The sequence below is a fragment of the Rana temporaria genome, chromosome 1 (assembly GCF_905171775.1).
Source record: "Rana temporaria chromosome 1, aRanTem1.1, whole genome shotgun sequence".
Lineage (NCBI taxonomy): Eukaryota > Metazoa > Chordata > Amphibia > Anura > Ranidae > Rana > Rana temporaria.
In genome coordinates this window covers 429985525-430005435 of record NC_053489.1, presented here as the reverse complement: position 1 = coordinate 430005435, position 19911 = coordinate 429985525, and the positions used below count along the sequence as shown (strand labels likewise).

At 43.7% G+C, this 19911-nt stretch overlaps 1 protein-coding gene and 1 pseudogene across 1 annotated transcript in view; one reads left to right on the top strand and one right to left on the bottom strand.

The window, feature by feature from the left end:
- Window positions 1-1813, top strand: part of SMU1 (SMU1 DNA replication regulator and spliceosomal factor) — a 28864-nt gene extending 27051 nt beyond the window's left edge. The window contains exon 12 of the mRNA XM_040325515.1: window positions 1419-1813. Coding sequence (XP_040181449.1) covers window positions 1419-1517 — 99 coding nt within the window. The 3' untranslated portion in view covers window positions 1518-1813. The remainder of the gene's footprint in view (window positions 1-1418) is intronic.
- A 14468-nt stretch (window positions 1814-16281) lies between these two features.
- LOC120931803 lies at window positions 16282-19471 on the bottom strand (annotated as a pseudogene).
- Between the last annotated feature and the right edge of the window lie 440 nt (window positions 19472-19911).

The window sequence follows — 19911 nt, the reverse complement described above, 5'->3', positions numbered from 1 at the left end:
GACGTCACGACGTCCTGGGCTTTGTGCAGTGATATCTGATGCCTGCAGCTAGAGGCATCATTCAGATATCATTCTTTCGTGCCAGCGATTCTGTGCACGATAAGAACGATCATAGTGGCAGTTCACGCTGCTTGATCGTTCTTATAGGCGGTGGGAGGGGACATCCCCGCTGCTTCTCCGGGCTCTTTCCCGTGCCATTGGGGGCCCGGAGAAAGAATTGTCCGGCGCAGGCTAGGAAGCATAGAGATGACTGGTGACAAGTCATCTCTATGACCGTCGGAGGCGCGATGTGATGACTTCACGCCCAGGTACCCGGAAGTAAATAAAGCCGCGATTTGCGGCTAGTAAGCATGAGATCGGTGAATTTTTTTTCACGATCTCTTGCTTTTCAGCCTGGAGGACAGATGTGGGGTCTTTTTGACCCCGCATCTCTCCTTAAAGAGGACCTGTCGCACACTATTCCTATTACATGTTTACATTCCTTGTAATAGAAATTAAAGTGATGACTTTTTTTTTTTTTTTTTTTTAAGTATAAATAAGTAAAAAAAAGAGTGATGCAAAAAAAAAATATTAAACCGCCCCTGTCCCGGTAGCTCACGCGCAGAAGCGAACACACACGCAAGTCCCGCCCACATATTTAAACGCCATTCAAACCACATATGTGAGGTATTGCCGCATGCGTTCGAGCGTGTGCAACAATTCTAGCACTAGACCTCCTCTGTAAATCTAAACTGGTAACCTGTAAAAAATTTCAAAGCGTCGCCTATGGAGATTTTTAAGTACCGAAGTTTGGCGCCATTCCATGAGTGTGCGCAATTTTAAAGCGTGACATGTTGGGTATCTATTTACTCGGTGTAACATCATCTTTCATATTTTACAAAAAAATTGGGCTAACTTTACTGTTTTTGTTTTTTTAATTCATGAAACCATTTGTTTTCCAAAAAAAGGCGTTTGAAAAATTATTGCGCAAATACCGTGCGAGATAAAACATTGCAATGACCGCCATTTTATTCCCTAGGGCAGGGATATGCAATTAGTGGACCTCCAGCTGTTGCAGAACTACAAGTCCCATGAGGCATAGCAAGACTCTGACAGCCACAAGCATGACACCCAGAGGCATGATGGGACTTGTAGTTTTGCAACAGCTGGAGGTCGGCTAATTGCATATCCCTGCCCTAGGGTGTCTGCTAAAAAAAACATGTATAATGTTTGGGGGTTCTGAGTAATTTTCTAGCAAAAAAATATGATTTGTACATGTAGGAGAGAAGTGCCAGAATAGGCCCGGTATGGAGGTGGGTATAAAAGCCCGGTATTGAAGGGGTTGATGAACAACAAAAAAATACATGAAGTATGCTCTTTAAAAGCACTTTTTTTGTTTATAACTATGTAATGTTTTTCTGCCTTTTTTATTATTTCAGGTCCATGAGAAGGATGTCATAGGAATTGCACATCATCCTCATCAGAATTTGATTGGCACCTATAGTGAGGATGGACTACTGAAACTCTGGAAACCTTAATACAGAATAATACCTTTTCTTTTAATGGGAATAGACTGTTTAGGCTGTGCCAGTATGGTTTTTAAAACCTGTAATTATATTTTGTGTTCGCTTATACAAAGAATGTGTTTGTTTAATTGATATGTCTTTATATGGATCTGGTGGCTTATTTTCAATGTGGCATAATGCAAAATGTTTAGGATTCGTGCTGATGATAATTTTTGAGTTGAGTTGGGACATTGTGAAATTTTGTACATTTTAGCCTTACTTTTGTGCTACATTTTCCAACTCAATAAAGTATTTTTTTTTTTCTCAAATGAAAGGTCTTGCATGTCTAATTGCTAATTATGGCATCCCACTGTCTTTATAACTTCTCTTCCTACTAACTTGGGTCAGTGGTGCATTTTAAACACACCAGTTGTACGTTAATGTACGGCTTCTAAGGCCCCTTTCACATGGGCACCTCCTTCAAGCAGAATCCGCTGGATCAGCGGAGGATCTCTCTGCTAAGCAGGCGATGACAGGTCCGTGTCCGCTCCACTATGCAGAGCCGATACGAACACCGTTCCACTTTCCTCCTGAGGAAATCAATCTGATCCACCAGATGGATGGGGAAACAGACCACCATCAGTCTATGTGTGTGTGTGTTTTTTTTGTTGTTTTTTTGCGGATCGGATGGCGGTGGGTGACAGTGGACATGTGGGAGCTGGGATCTGCAGCTCCATAGAAGAGACTGGAGGGTTCGATCAGGTCAGTATGAAAAACTGACAGGCTGACCGGATTGGATCGCCTGTGTGAAAGGGGCCTAAGCATCAAAAAAAAAAAAAAATTATCGGCTTACAATTTTCACTAGTAAGAGTGAACAAGCCAATTTTACCAAAGTTGCATATAGTCATATAGCTTGACAACATCCATCAAGTTCAGTTAGACACAAATTGGGGGGAGGGGGTGTAAAACCTGGATACCCAGCATTCTGCAGTTATTTTTCTTTTTCAGGAAATGCTACCTGTTATTAAATAGCAGTCTTTAAGCTCAGATTCAGTGACTCTGCCTAAGCGAAGATTATTGTAAAATATGGAACTCTGCAGAACATTGGGTGTCCTGAAGAAGATCCCCATTTTACAATGAATGTATGGTGGCGCCATTCGCCAAGCTGGTGCGCATTAATGTTGGAACAGGAAGGGGCCATCCCCAAAATGTTCCCACAAAATGGGGAGTATGGAGCCAAAAACGTGTCTTGCATACAAACGGCACACAATTGACAGCCAACAAACGAAAGTAGTTGCGTACTACGTAGTTTTACAGCTCTTTAGCACCACCCTTTGGGCACCTTCTGCTAATGTTGTGTTTGGTGAGCATTGCTTCCGAAAATGCGTGTTTGGACTTTTGTCCGACGTACTTGTGTACACACGCTCTGAAAATCCGACAACTGACCATTGTTCGGAAAATTTGAAAGCCTGCCATCCAACATTTGTCCAGAAAATCCGGCAACAATTGTCCGATGTCGCATAAAAACAGTCTGATTTTCCACCAACAGCCTGTCGTCACACAATTCCCGTCGGAAAATCCGATCGTGTGTACGAGGCTTAAGAGTTCCCCTCACTGGAACTAAGGGGCCAAGCCCAACCCCTGAAAAACAACTGCTGTATGGTTGCTCAGGTACAGGTTGGAATTTTACTGTATGCTTTTCAAATGTTTCTATCAATCTGCAAAAAAGACTGTTGCTTTTGCAGGCTCTCGATGTAGTGGTCCTTTATAAATAGATTCCTATCTCCACTGCGGAGCTTTGCAGCTCCTTCTGGGTTGTTTTGTGTGTGTGCTTGTTGTTTTTTTTTTTTTTTTTTTCCATCTCTGATTTAATGCCTTTCTTTCCCAGGCTGCATGGAATGCACAAGCCAATCTTAAAGCGGAGGTTCACCCGTACAATATACTTTTTCCCCTTGGCTTCATGCTCGTTTTGTCTAGGGGAATCGGCTAGTTGTTTTAAAATATGAGCAGTACTTACGGTTTACTAGATGCATCCTCTCCGTCGCTTCCGGGTATGGGCTGCGGGACTGGGCGTTCCCATTTTGATTGACAGTCTTCCGAGAGGCTTCCGACGGTCGCATCCATCGCGTCACGATTTTCCGAAAGAAGCCGAACATCGGTGCGCAGGCGCAGTATAGAGCCGCACCGACGTTCGGCTTCTTTCGGCTACTAGTGACGCGATGGATGCGACCGTCGGAAGCCTCTCGGAAGACTGTCAATCAAGAAGGAACGCCCGCTCCCGAAGACCTATACCCGGAAGCGACGGAGAAGATGCATCTCGAAAACGGTAAGTACAGCTCATATTTTAAAACAACTAGCCGATTCCCCTAGACAAAACGAGCATTAATCTAAGGGGATTGTTTGAAAAAAAAGTTTAATGGGTGAACTCCTGCTTTAAGGTTTCCACATTTGGCCAATAAAGCTGGTATGATTTTACATTCACAAAGATGATTACTCTGTCACGTGGCAATAAAGTAAATTATTGCATGGAAGATGGAACACGTGTTTCAGCAAATGTGTAGGTTCTTGGACCTACATAGAGACCAATTGGCATGAATCCAGTCGCTTATGTATCTAGCTAGAAAATTAGTCTAGTAAGGTCATGTTGCAATAAAGCAAGGAAGCTTAGACCTCTGTGGTATATTAAGGTGCTTTTACTAAATTAAAAATTCTGTACATATAATTATAGGAATACAGTGCAAGACTGTCAAATATACCCGTAACAAGCAAAATGCTACTTACTTCCTAGCGAAGCTATGGTCTGTATACAATAGAAATTCACTGAAAAGTTACTTAACTCCGTTTATAGAGTACTTCATGATCGCCGTAGTCAACGAGGATCCCAGGCTTACTCTACAGAGGTTGCAGTAGATCAGGTGAAAAGCATCTTTGGGTTCTGGCAGAGACCTTCCTTTGTGTTTTAACCACTTCCCGACCCCCGCATGTACATATACGTCCACAATATGGCACGTACAGGCACATGGGCGTACACGTACGTCCTCGCCTATTAGCGGGTGGGGGGTCCGATCGGGACCCCCCCGCTACATGCGGAGGTCGGGTCCGCTCGGGGAGCGATCCGGGACCACGGCGCGGCTATTTGTTTATAGCCGCTCCGTCGCGATCGCTCCCCGGAGCTGAAGAACGAGGAGAGCCGTGTGTAAACACGGCTTCCCCGTCCTTCACTATGGCGGCGCATCGATCGCGTCATTCCCTTTATAGGGAAGACACGATCGATGACGTCATTCCTACAGCCACACCCCCAAACAGTTGTAAACACATACTAGGTGCACCCTAACTCCTACAGCGCCACCTGTGGTTAACTCCCAAACTGCAACTGTCATTTTCACAATAAAGAATGCAATTTAAATGCATTTTTTGCTGTGAAAATGACAATGGTCCCAAAAATGTGTCAAAATTGTCCGAAGTGTCCGCCATAATGTCGCAGTCACGAAAAAAATTGCTGATCGCCGCCATTAGTAGTAAAAAAAAAATAAAAAATAAAAATGCAATAAAACTATCCCCTATTTTGTAAACACTATACATTTTGCGCAAACCAATCGATAAACGCTTATTGCGATTTTTTTTACTAAAAATAGGTAGAAGAATACGTATCGGCCTAAACTGAGGAAAAAAAATGTTTTTATATATGTTTTTGGGGGATATTTATTACAGCAAAAAGTAAAAAATATTGCTTTTTTTTCAAAATTGTCGCTCTATTTTTGTTTATAGCGCAAAAACTAAAAACCGCAGATGTGATCAAATACCACCAAAAGAAAGCTCTATTTGTGGGGAAAAAAGGACGCCAATTTTGTTTGGGAGCCACGTCGCACGACCGCGCAATTGTCTGTTAAAGCGACGCAGTCCCGAACTGTAAAAACCCCTTGGGTCTTTAGGCTGCATATTGGTCCGGGGCTTAAGTGGTTAAAGTCATTACAGAGTCCTCCTGTTGGCGTAACCTGACGACCTTTTATTTGGAAAGTTTTGAGAAAACAATCCCACCTAGGCGTAGCCTTTTCTGCCTTATTACACCGATGTCAGATATAGGTGAAACATTCTCCAATTCAACCTCCCAGATCAGTGGTTCTCAACCAGTCTAGTGCCGTAACCCCTTTATAAAATTTCCCAAGTTGAGGGGACCCCTAACGGTAAAATGTATTTTCGTAGCGTGAGTTGTCGGCACCCAAGGCAAGACTAGTAATTTGCGCCCCTAACTCATGGACATTTAGCGCTCCGAGTCCCCTCTACTTGTACGCTATTAAAATCACTTATGGTACATTTTAGGACGTACCACTCTTTCTCTTTTGTTCTCCTTTCTGTCCCTTTTATCTCTCTATCCTAATTTCTTGCCCCCCATCCCTTTCTATCCGTTTTTCTTGTTCTTTCTCTTATTCTTTTTCTCTCCCTTTTTTCTTTGTTCCTCCCCCTCTTTTCCTCTCCCTTCCATGTATTCTAAATTTGTTTACCTTCTCTTATTCCTTGGTGGGGGGATAGGATCACTGGCAGTGCCGGCGGGGAGTTGGGGCTGAGTGGCAGTGCCGGCGGGGAGTTGGGGCTGAGTGGCAATGCTGGTGGGAATTCTGATCAGCCAACTTAGGTGCTCTTGATCAAGGTCATCTGCTGATCTGAGAATTGTAGTGGGGACTTTTAATGGCAACTATAATCACAGGTAGTTACTCGCTGTGCTTCCAACTCTGTGGTGTCTCTTAGCACTGACACCAATGCCGAAATCAAGAGAGAGGGTCTCCTCCAGCCCCCCCACTTCCCATTCCTCATCAGTCAGCTGACCTCTAGTCTCTGCCCCCCAGCCATGCCGTGAACTGACTGGATCCCAGATCCTTGTAGTCTCTCCAGTTTCAGCCATCGAACGTGTGCCGACCATAGCTATACGCTGGGTTGTCCATGACATGACCATCGCTCTACAGGGGCCGGTGAACTATACGCTCCAGGGCATGCATATGACCGATCTATAGGGCCGAGTCGCAGCAGCCGGGCTGACAGTCACCTCCTTCACCATACGGAAGAGGGTCTGTCTGGGATGCTTCCAGCACAATCCTGCAGGAAGGGGAAGTAGTAATCCCCTGCTTCGGCAGGAAGACAGAGCTGGGCATTCCTGGAGAGGTGAGTAAGGGGTTCTATCCTTCCTTCCCTCCTCCCTAGGCTGGCTTCTGGGGTGGGGGGTTCACCTGGGGGGGCTTCACCTGTGGGGAACTGCATGTACGTCCGCTAAATAAGATGTTATGAGCTGCCATAAAGAGATTTGCTTACCTGTGTGTCCTGCTCCATGCTGTCGGCGACCATTTTTGCTGTGATCCATGCTGCGTTTGCTTCTATCTGCACTGGCGGTCATGTTTTTGTGGCCGCGCTGTGTTTGGCCTCTATCTATCTTTCGGCGGCCATTTTTTTTGGTGATCCCTGCTGGGTTTAGTTTCTATCTGCTCTGAAGTCCCTGTGTCAGGCGCGTGGGTCAGCATGGCGTCAGAAGTAGACGCCTTTTCTCCTGAAACACCTGAGCTACCAATTAATGCCCCTGCACCCGATGGACGATATGTTGGCAATCCTAGATGCCTTTGTTGCCGAGGTGGAAGCAGCATGTGGGAAAATGGGGGCTAGAAAGTGCCCCCTCCCCCCGCCATCTTCTGGGGACAACTCAGATGCGGAGCCGGGTCCAGCTACAGCTTATGGCCCTGAGGTATCTGAGGATGTGGACCGAGATCGGACGGACAGTGAGGAAGACCCTGGATCTGGGTCAGCACATGATAGGGCTCTGGTAAGTGACCTTATCACCGCAGTGCGCGATACTGTGAAGGAGAAGGAGGATTTGTAACTAGAGGTCGACCGATATGGGTTTTTCTCTGGCCGATGGCGATATTTAGAAATCAGGGCGGCCGATGGTCGATATATGATGACCATTTTTTGGCCGTTTATTTTTTTTTTTTCCTTAACCACTTCCAGACCTGCGCACAACGATGTACGTCCTTTTTTTTTTAAAGATGTATAGCTCGGTAACGGCAGCAGCTGCTGCCACAACCGAGGTATCGATCTTTAGTGTGCGCGGTCTGGTACACGATAACGGTGGTCTCCGCGGCGGATTCGCCGCAAGATCGCCGTTATCGGTGGCGGGAGAGGGGCCGTGGGTAGCGCCGCTTACCGGAGCCGTGGGTAGCGGCGGAGGAGATCAGGACCGTTCGGCTGGTGACTGGGGACGAGACTGAAGGAAAAATCTCCTTCGCCCGTCCCAATAGCTCTGCTGGGCGGAAGTGACGTCAAAACGTCAGTCCCGCCCAGCCTCTTAAAGAGACAATTTTTTTTTTTGTCATTTGAAAAAATTCAAATTTTTTTTTTTTTTGCATTTTAGTCTAAATATGAGATCTGAGGTCTTTTTGACCCCAGATCTCATATTTAAGAGGACCTGTCATGCTTTTTTTCTATTACAAGGGATGTTTACATTCCTTATAATAGGAATAAAAGTGATACATTTTTTTTTCCAGTGTAAAAAGTAATAAAATAAAAAATAAATAAGAAAAATTTTTAAAGCGCCCCGTCGAGCTCGCGCGCAGAAGCGAACGCATACGCGAGTAGCGCCCGCATATGAAAACGGTGTTCAAATCACACAAGTGAGGTATCGCCGCGATCGTTAGAGCGAGAGCAATAATTCTAGCCCTAGGCTTACTCTGTAGCTCAAAAAATGCAATCTCTAGAATTTTTTAAACATCGCCTATCGAGATTTTCAAGGGTAAAAGTTTGACGCCATGCCACGAGCGGGCGCAATTTTTAAGCGTGACATGTTGGGTATCATTTTACTCGGCGTAACATTATCTTTCACAGAATATAAAAAAATTGGGCCAAATTTATTGTTGTCTTATTTTTAATTAAAAAAAGTGAATTTTTTCCAAAAAAAGTGCGCTTGTAAGACCGCTGCGCAAATACGGTGTGACAAAAAGTATTGGAATGACCACTATTTTATTCTCTAGGGTGTTAGAAAAAAAATATATAATGTTTGGGGGTTTTAATTAATTTTCGAGCAGAAAAAACTGTTTTAGTCTTGCAAACACCAAATCTGAAAAACACCTAAGGTCTGGAAGTGGTTAATTTCATGAAATCGAACAGTTTAGTTAAATAATAAAGAAGGGATACAGAAAGTTGCTTAAATTAACCATTTATTAAACAACAGAAGTACACAAGCCTCCAGTCAGTGCACATGTATGTAATTTAGATAAACAACTAGATCTTAAAAATACACAACAGCTTAGACCGAGAAGCAAACTATCTGATCACCCCAGGGATGTAATATGTCATATAGACTATTTCCAACTTAAAGAGAACATTCTTAGAAATGCCAGACTGAGAGCAAAATACCTGTATGAGGGTAACACCATATCATTTTATCAGGACTTGTCTCATATTACCCTACAAAATAGGAGAGAATTGAAACCACTATTGGACAAATTGCGAGACAAAGGAATAATTTACAAATGGAAATTTCCATTCGGTCTGCAAGCCAATAATCAAGGACACATTGCGATTCTAATAGTACCAGAAGATCTCCAGTCGTTCTGCAAAACGATGAACATACAATATATGGATCTACCAACTTGGTATGCAGACTTTCGTGCTAAGACTCCTGCAAAAGACACTGTGAGAGATGAAATGATGGAGACAACTTCTTCCAGATCCCGGAGACGACGGTCCCAATCATCTGATAACAGATTGCTCCCCAACGCAGATTCGATGACCGATCCTCGAGCAACAGCTTCACCTAAGCCCAGGAGGGCAAGGAAAGGATATTGATGTCTTATGTGATGTTTCATTTTACCCTTGCTGTGTTTCCTGTTCTCCCCTTTTTTCCTAGCTTCCATCTCCTTCTCTGAATATCACCTAATGGGTATTGACAAGAAATAGCTTGTCTTTAGTTATGATACTATCTAATAGTTGTATCTTACTTCACAGTACGATTAGATAGTAGCGCTTCTTGTACGCGCACTTATTCCTGGCTACTAGTTATAGCTATTGTATGAATTTGTTTTCTTTTATTATATTATTATCCCGTTTTGTGAAAAGGGGATATGTTCCCTACACGGGCCATATGTTTGTTTGAATATTGGCTGATGATCTGCATGACTATCAGCCATGCAGTAATCAAACAAAGTAAGATGACCTGGGCATATAAGATGAACTTATAGTTCCTGTTATTTCTTTATTCATATATTTTTCAATAAGAAGGGTAGTTAGTTAATATAATATATATTCGCCTTTTATAGTACAAAATATATGGTAAATATATTTGTGGTGGCGGGCAGTGATTTAGTCCTAGTGTTGATTTTGGACTTGGTTTGTTTCAACCCCCAAGTGACAACTATCTTTGCTTATTTCACCCTTCAGGTATAGGGCAAAGAGACATTGTTACATTTATATATTTTTGTATCTATCCTCCTACAGGAGGTTTCGAACATACTGTAGAATATCTCCTATTTTTTTTTTTTTTTTTGTTGTTGAATTTTTATTCTCATTTTCTTTTTCTTATTTTTCAATTATATTAATAACATCCTCTCTGAGATCGTTTACTGGTGAGGGATTTGACTGAAAAATACCTTTTTCTTTCCCCCCGTTTATTACCGTCCTCATTTACTATCATTTGAGTTTCCCCCCACCCCCCTTTTTTTATAGAACCTATTTACCTAATTCCATTCTATTAATTGAAATGTCTTCTTCCACTGGCAAAGTGGATGCTTCGAAACGAAAGATCAAATTATATTCCATGAACACCAAAGGCCTCAATATACCGGAAAAAAGGTCAAAACTATTGTTACTTCTTAAAAAAAAACTGGTGCCGACGTAATTTTCTTGCAAGAAACACACTTCAAAACCGATAATTACCCCACCTTTACTGATAAATACTTTTCCCACATTTTACACGCCACTAACTCGGATTCCAAAAGCAAAGGGGTTTCTATATTGATATCTAGACATTGTCCCATCCAAATTTTAGATACTAAAGTAGACAGGGAGGGTAGATTTTTGTTCATAAAAGGCACACTCTACAATAAGTCTGTAACCTTGGCTAACATCTACGCCCCCAATAGACTACACATCCCATTTTTTCAAAATATTATAGAAACACTAGACATCTTTGCTTCTGGACTAGTGATAATGGGTGGAGACTTTAATTTGGCACTCAACTCCCTTCTAGACACTTCTTCTAGCTCATCTAAGACCCCATATAGAACGTTGAATTTGATTAAAAAATTATTGCAGCGTCTTTCGTTGCACGACTCTTGGCGCACCATGAACCCTTCTTCGAGGGACTATACCTTCTACTCCCCCCCACATAATTCCTACTCAAGGTTGGACTATTTTTTTTATATCACAAAAAGGACTGGAATTGCTAGTTAACACTTCCATAGACCCCATGATCCTATCCGATCATAATCCTATTTCTATGTGTCTGACCTTTGAAGACAAACCCCTTTCCCGGAAACCTTGGAGACTGGACAATACATTACTGAACGATAAAAACAATGTCCAAAAACTAAATTCTATAATTTCTTTTTACTTCAAGGAAAACTCAACCATTGATATACATCCTCCCACATCATGGCTTGCCCATAAATGTGTGGTCAGAGGCGAGCTGATTTCCTTGTTGGCTAAAAGGAATAAAGATAGGAGGGAACATATAAAACTCCTTACTGACCGAATAGAGGTTTTAGAGAGAAATCATAAACGCTCACTTGCCTCTAACGTACTCACTGAATTAACTAATACCAGGAATGAACTACTTCATATCCTAGAAGAAAAGATCAAACGAAACAATGTATACTCGCAGAAGTTCTTTTATGAATATGGCAATAAAACTGGCAGACTCCTTGCTAATTCCCTAAATGCTTCAAAAAAGAAATTTGACAATATACACTCAATCAATGATTCAACAGGTAAAAAAACTAACATATACTTCTGATATTGCCAAACAATTCCAAATATATTTTTCTAAATTATATAATTTACAAGTCACGAAACCAAATAATGACTCACAATCAAGGGAATCCATGATCGTTGACTTTCTAAATTCTTACTGTCCCAAACCATTTGACCCGAAAATAGCCAAAGACTTGGATAAACCCCTGGGAACAGATGAAGCTCTTATAGCTCTACAACAACTTAAAGTAGGCAAAAGCCCTGGCCCAGACGGTTTCTCGGTTAATTATTATAAGACCTTTAAAGAACTCCTTATCCCCCATTTTATATCGGCATTTAATTCTACACCTGCCCAATGGACGTCGACCAAAGACCTGCTCGAAGCACATATAGTGATGGTCCCAAAACCAAATAAGGACAAAAATCTGGTAACCAACTACAGACCTATCTCACTCTTAAACGTAGATATAAAACTGTATGCAAAAGTATTAGCGAATCGCCTTTTACCCCTTCTGAATACAATAATCTCTTTGGATCAAGTGGGATTCACCCCGGGGAGGGAAGCCAGAGATAATACCATCAAAGCCCTTAACATTCAAAATTGGCTACTAGAATCTAAATTTCCAGGATTTATGCTTTCATTGGACGCAGAGAAGGCCTTCGATAGGGTAGCATGGGAATAAATGCGCGAAGCGCTGGATTCTCTGGGTTTGAAAGAACGTATGCTACAATTTATCAACCTTCTATACTCATCCCCAACGGCAAGGATTAAAATTAATGGCGCCCTGTCGGAGGCTTTCTCTGTGTCCAATGGGACTCGTCAAGGATGCCCATTGTCACCAATCATATTCATTCTAATATTGGAACCCCTCCTATGTAGACTTCGAGCCAACCAGGACATAGTTGGGATAAACATAGGAGATAAACAATATAAATTGGCAGCATTTGCAGACAACGTGCTACTATTTCTAACTAATCCTATCATTACACTCCCCAATTTGTTGAAGGACTTTGCCTTATTCCGTGACATATCTAATTTAAAAATTAATTTTGCGAAATCCAGAGCCCTTAATATATCCCTGCCCCCGGACCAGATTAACCTGTGCAAACAAAACTTCCCATTTATTTGGGAAGACAAAGCATTATCCTATTTAGGCGTTAATTTATCCTCCAATTTGAAAGACATATACTCTAATAATTTTTTACCATTATTAACTGAAGTTAAATCTGACTTGACAAAATGGGATAAGGGTTTGTTTTCGTGGTTTGGCAGAGCAAACATTCTTAAGATGAATATCCTCCCGAGATTTTTGTACTTATTCCAAACCCTACCCATCTGCATACCTGGCTCTTTCTTCACATCATTTCGGAAGCTTTGCTTAAACTTTATATGGGGTGGGAAACAACCACGAATCAAATGGGACAAATTGGTGGAGCCAAAGCTTCTGGGAGGTATAGGGGTACCGGATTTGCGCAAGTACTATTGGGCCAGCCACCTATCCAGGATAATTGACTGGCAGGTACATACTCAATCCAAAGACTGGATAGCATTAGAGGAACTTTCATGTTTTTCAATTGCACCTATAAGACACCTACCATGGATCAACCCCAAAAAGAATCCTCGTTTGACTAAAACGCATCCCATGGTGGGAACAACCCTGAAAATATTCAGGTACTTATGTAAGACGAAAAATGTATCCTCTATGTATGGACCATTTACACCGATCACCCTAAATCCTGAAATTCACCTTCCTGAATGCAACACATCACTATCTGCTGTTTCTCCAGTAATGTCATACAGGGCTACAGACTTCTTTGACCATAATAACCATTTTTCTTTTGATGCCTTCAAATCTATCAACCCTGATTGCAACGTTTCCGATATCAGTTATAATAGAATCACTAAATTCCTTGAAAAACTTACACCCATGAGTGGATGGTGTAGACCAAAGACATTATTTGAAACGATTTGTCTCATGGGATCCCCTCAGAAGCATCTCATTTCTCTCACATACACCCTTTTAAACTCAGACATAGAACCTCAATTAGATAATATAAATCTTCGTTGGGAAAAGGACCTTCAGATTTCTGTGTCTAATGATCAATGGACAACCGTTTTCAAACGATTGCACAAGGGCACATTGAATATTTGTACACAGGAAAATGGATACAAAATTTACTCGAGATGGTATAAAACCCCTTTGGTCATTCACAAATTCGACCCAGATACATCGCCCTTATGCTGGCGATGTAATAACGCACCGGGCAGTTTATTACACATTTGGTGGGAATGCAATATAATAGCCGGATTCTGGAGGGAAGTCCATAGACTAATCATACATATAACAACTTACTCTCCCGATTACACTGCAGGACAATACCTACTACACCTTTCTAGCCTCTCCCACTCAATTTACAAAGACACCATTATCTTACACCTCATCAACGCGGCGAGACTATGTGTCCCAATAAAGTGGAAACAGAGTCTCCCACCTACCACACCAGAATGGATACGCAAGGTAAACCACATTGCCAAAATGGAAGAATTAATAAGTCAATCGAGAGACTCTTCCAGGACGTACCTCGCTAAATGGTCTTGTTGGACACACTTTGTGAATTCCGCTGAATGTCGTGCTTTACTAGAGTCCTGATTAAATTATTTGATTTAGATTAATCTTTCTTTTCGAAGTGACTAGTCAACACATTACAGTTTGGAATTTCAAACTAAATCCACTAATACACGATGACCAATTTCCGTTTCGATAAGTGGAACGACCTTTCCCTTCCTATTTCTATCCTTCCCCTTTTCCGTATACTTAAGTATTGCTATGAATAAATTTACATGTTGTAATTAATGTTATAACTGTTCATTTGACCTTATGTATCAGCGTTTTTCAACACAAATTGTGTGTGTAATACTTTACTGAATTTGCATGTAAGCATATATTTTGAAAAATCTAATAAACATATTTAAAAAAAAAAAAAAAAAAAATACACAACAGGTGAAGTAATCAAAACTGTTGAAAGAAATCAACGTAATAAACAGCAATAGATAATGGCCATTACTGAGATAAGTTTGTAAACCATACAAAAGTGCAAATTTTCTTTAGTTTTAGGCTTTTTTTCTTCCGTTCCAGTCCCCGATTCTCTTCTTCACTTAAACATTCTCTTAGTACTCCCAGTTTAAGAGCTTCAGGTTGTAGTTCAGGAAACACAATCTCTCTGCATTTTCTCCTGTGAGCCTGCTCCTCTTGTCATAGATGATCCCAATCTCACTGAATACTCTCTCCCTGGGAACAGAAGAGGCAGGTGGACAGAGAATGTTTCTTGCCAGTGATGCAAGGTGGCACAGGCTGGATGCATTCCGTTTCCACCATTCCAGTGGCAGACCAATCTGTCTATCAGTGGCTCTCGGAGGTACTTTTCCAACTGCTCAGAAATTAAGTGCTCATCACTCTCTTCAGCAGGAGTTCCATGAGCCCCCAACATGCAGTGCTGGCCCAAGACATTGTGCTGCCTGGGACCAAGAATGAAATGCCCCCCCCCCCCCCAAATAAATAACGCCCACCAAAAGGCCCCCACATTCATTATTTTATATCATGATAGCTAAAGGGGACACGTCATGGCTCTATACATGTATAAAGGAGTATAAAGAGAACCTGTCATGGCTCTATACATGTATCCAGGAGTATAAAGGGACCTGTGCATTGCCGGAGGCCACGATGTCTTGCGCAAACTAACCATGTACGCTAATTGGGGTTTTTTTGTACCAAAAATATGTAGAAGAATACATATTGGCCTAAACTGATGAAGAAATTCGTTTTTTTTATTATAGCAAAAAGTAAAATATACATATATATTTTTTTTAAATTGTGAATTTTTTTTAAAACCTGAATCAGCTCTACTGAACCCAACCCCATACAAACTGTTCACAAAGTGCCACTGTGCATTCTACAACCCTTTCAAGCACCTTTTAATTACAAAAAAAGCCCCAAAAATTCAAAGCAATCCACAGGCACCCCACAAATAGAGAAGAAAATAACAGATTAAATATCAGACAGTGCCTGTCCCCCCCCCCCTCCCCAATAAAGACCTCCATTACAGCAAGACAAAAAAAAACATTACCTTCCAGGAGCCGCTGCAAAGATGTGGCCCTCCATTCACTGTCTCTGGAGTGCACAGACAGTGCAGTGTGACCTGGCTGCAGGACATTAGCCCTGCTGGAGCGGGGGAAGAAAGGAGGGGTTTGCATGCTGTTTGGGGGTAGCTGATAGAAGTGGGGTAGCTGACAGAGGAAGGGGTAGGCGACAGAGAAGGGGGCTGCTGACAGAGAGGGGGGTTGCTGACAAAGAGGCAGAGAGGGGGGTTGCTGACAGAGGGGAGTGGTTTTACAGAGAAAGGTGGGCTGACAGAGAAGGGGGCTGATGGAGGGGGGTTGCTGACAGAGAGGGGGCTGACAGGGGGGTTGCTGACAGGGAGGGGGGTTGCTGACAAAGAGGCAGAGAGGGGTGGCTGACAGAGGGGAGTGGCTTACAGAGAAGGGCGGGCTTACAGAGGGGTGTCTTATAGAGAAGGGTGGGCTGACAGGGGTGGGTTGCTGACAGAGAAAGGGGCTGATGGAGGGGGGTGGCTTACAGAGAAGGGTGGGCTGACAGGGGGTGGCTTATAGAGAGGGGCGGGCTGACAGAGTGGAATGGCTTACAGAGAGGGGCAGGCAGACAGAAGGGGGGGCACTGACAAGGGGGGTTGATGACAGGGAGGGGGCTGGCAAGGGGGGTTGCTGACAGAGGGGGGGCTTGCTGAAATAGGGGGGGTTGCTGACAGAGAGGGGGGTGTTGCTGATGGGGGTTGCTGACAGCCAGGGGAGGCTTACAGATGGGCGGGTGGAAGAGCGGACGACACAGACCTCATCCCAGGCAGTCAGAAGAAACAGCGCGCCAGGCAGGGGGGGCGGGACTCCGGATGGCCACGAAACGTGATCACCCACAGTCACACACTTAATTCGGACAATCCCTACTGCCCGCCCGCTCCTGTGTCCTGTCATCACTACAGCAGCGGCGCCGGGTTCCTGAGAGGCAGCAGCGCCTGCCTGCCCTTCTCACTCGCTGACTGCTTCCACTGCGAGTATCCTCACGGCAGCCCGGCGCCATGCTTCTCACAGGCAGCGGAGCGGGCGGCAGAATGCCGCTGCCCTAAATGTGCCACCTGGTACCCATGGTACCACCCGGTCCCATCATAGGGCCGGCCCTGCCAACATGTTTGCATACATTTTCTCCAGAAGACCAGAGGGACTGGGTTCATTCTTCTCTTCTACCCTTGTCCTGGTCCGTTTTGGTTCTAATACTTCATCTCCACTGGTGGCTCTTTTTTGTTGCTCGGACACAATAGGGTGTTCTTCTCACAGCCAAGTTTTTGCTTTGCTCAGTGTGTCCCCTGCAAATACATGACCCTTGTACCGAGGATCAAGCAGTGTTGCCAGCACCAAACATTTGGTATCCTCAATCTTTGAAAATCATCTCTTCAGGCTTTGCCACAGTTTCCCTAAGTGTTTTTATCCCCCTTGTGGTGTGACCCTCTGCCTGAAGCACCATCTTCAGCACAGCAATGCATGCCTTGCTGATATCCAAAGTCACTTCCTCAATAGGTTCCAGTGTATCTAACAAATTTGAGATGATATCCCATTGTTCTGCTGGAGGTGTGGTAAACTTGCCATGTTCTGCTACATAGAGATTCAGGGCAGGCTTCTGCTCCAGCATCCACTGCAACATATGTAAATGTGGAGTTCCAGCGGGTGGGAACATCCTGAATGATGCTGTGCTGGGGCTAAGATCTTTTTGGATGGCTCCACGATGCTGCTTTGCAAGCACAGAGTGGCTAAAGTGTGTAGCACAAGTCTTTAATTTGGCAACGATGTCCCCCACTACTTACTGACTGCTGAAGCACTCTTTCACCACAAGCTGTAATGTGTGCACTGCAGCTAAAAAGGAGTTGTAAAGGAATTTATTTATTTATTTATTTTTGCTGAAATGACTGTTTACAGGGTATGGAGACAGAATAGTTAACCGATTCCTTTTAAAACTGATTAAAAATAGATAAAAATCAATCATATAATGTACCTCTAGTTTCGTTTTTTCATGTTTTCCTGCCTCTGTGCATGTACAGAGCCATAGAGCAGTGATGGTTTGGAAAATGAAACTAGAATTTCCCAGTACTGTGGTCATCAGGAAACAGACAACCAGGAAGTGTCCAGAACAGAGGAGGATTACAGCAACATCAGAGCAAAAACGAACAACGAGGACATGAAACCAGGACTGCAGTAAGGTAAAGGAAGCTATTTAGCAAAAAAATCCTTTAGTGACCCTTTAAGTCTGGTATATCTGCCAGTCTGAGGCCTTTAATCATGTTGGCACCGTTTCGCAGCACAAGCACCACTCCGTCTTGGTTGATGTCCCAATCATTGAGCATGCTAAGGAACATCTCCCTGATATAGTCCCCAGTATGGGAGCCAGACATGGCCTTGACATTTAGAATTACCCGTTTCCTTTCCCAATTACTGTCTATAAAATTACATGTTAGGCTCATAAGTGATTCTGTTTCTCCTGACCAACAGTCTGTTGTGGAGGACAAATAGGGGCCAGTATTTTGATGCAATTAGTGTCTTAATTCGCTGTGCAACCTTCTTGTACACACTGTCCAGCATGTCTGTGCGGTAGTATTTTTCACATTTGATTGAATATCTTGGTTCTATTGTTGCCAGCAAGCATTGGAAGCCAATATCTGCAACAACTGTAAAGGGCTGGTTGTCTGTGGCAATCATTTCTGTGATTAGGGTATCAATTTTCTTGGACAGGGATCAGTATTTTGCCATTCTCTTTTAGAATCAAACAGCTGTACAACAGTGGGCTGAAAGTTGGCTGAAGCCGCTGCATCTTCTTTCTCCCTCTGTGCGCCTTTAAAAGCTTGGAGGTGGTGGACTTTGACGATTCCAGATATTTGTGGTATTTTTAGCCTTTCCTTTTTCTGCTCCCATGCTTCGAAATTTCTGGCATATAGTGCACTTCCCTGATGTTGGCTCACTGAAATACTGGGTTCGATTTCTTATCAGACTAATTCCAAAAAAAAAAAAAAAATCTAATTGCAGCCACTGTGCCTCATCAAAAGCTTCCAGTGTACATCCCCACCCGGCATTCGCCGGGGCAGCAGGTGACGGCGGCAGTGTCCTCCACGATCCTCGATCTCTTCTTACGGCCTCTGTATAGGCGTCCCAATCACAGCACCTGTCGTTTCAGCCAACCAGGTAACAGACCCAAGCACCCGATTGGCCAGGAGGCGGTTCAGTGTTAGGAAAGCGACTTGCTTTCCTAACACAATGCTGAGTGAACAGTGAGCACCCAGCATGGAGCCCGCTGTTCACCTTTTGGACGCCTATTCGAGCCTATGGCTCTAATCGGGTGCTTCCAAAAACACCCCCGCCGGTGTAATTCAGGTGCCCAGGCACCTGAATAGGGCAGTAGCATTGGCGACCATAGATAGATTCATGCATTGCATGAATCTATCTATTGTGATAGAGAAGTGATAGAAAAGAGGTGGCGGCGCCCGTGTGCCCCGCCACTGGGGTACAGAGAAGTGGCTGTAGAGGGAGGTACAGAGAGGGGGCTGTGGAGGAGGGGGGTACAAAGAGGTGGTTGTGGAGCCACCTCTCTGTACCAGGCGTAGGTAGGGACGCATTGTGAATGCGTTGGAGGATGAAGATGATTGAGTTGCATTGTGAAAATGGATGAGGATGAGAGTTACATTGTGAAGAGGATCTCCACAATGTAACTCTCATATCCACCCATGAAGAGGATCTCCACAATGTAACTCTCATATCCACCCATGAAGAGGATCTCCACAATGTAACTCTCATATCCACCCAGAGTCCTCCTCATCCATTTTCTCAATGCCAGCCTCAGCCAGGTTTCCCTAAAAGATCCTTAAATAAAGTCTGCAGGGGGGCACAGTAGCACACACTCAGTTTTTGTGACTTACCCTTCATACATGCTGGTATCCATCTAAATGCACCCGATAGGGCTAGGTGCATGCAGATAAGACGCCGATGAGCTGACCAGCCAATCACATAACAAGTGACATAGAAGCTCTGCCTCAGCAGAGAAGGAAGAGGAGCTTAGCTAGTGATGGCCACAATCTCCTGCTGGGGGGGGGGGGGGGGGGGGGGGAGTTACTAGTCGGGCGGTGGAGGCTTGCGATATGCTAATGATGTTCCTCTGCTACAGCTCGCCGGGGGAGTGGGGCAGTGAAACTTTCTCCTTCACTTCTATAGTGGCCGGCTGCACGGGTGAAGGATTAATTTTACATGCTGCGGGGGCACTGGTCAGTACTGCAGGGGGCCATGCGGGCCGGGTATAGTGTTGCAGCCGCAAATCGGCCTGGTTTGCAGAATAATCAGCTGATGTGGATTTCATAAAAATGGACAAATATC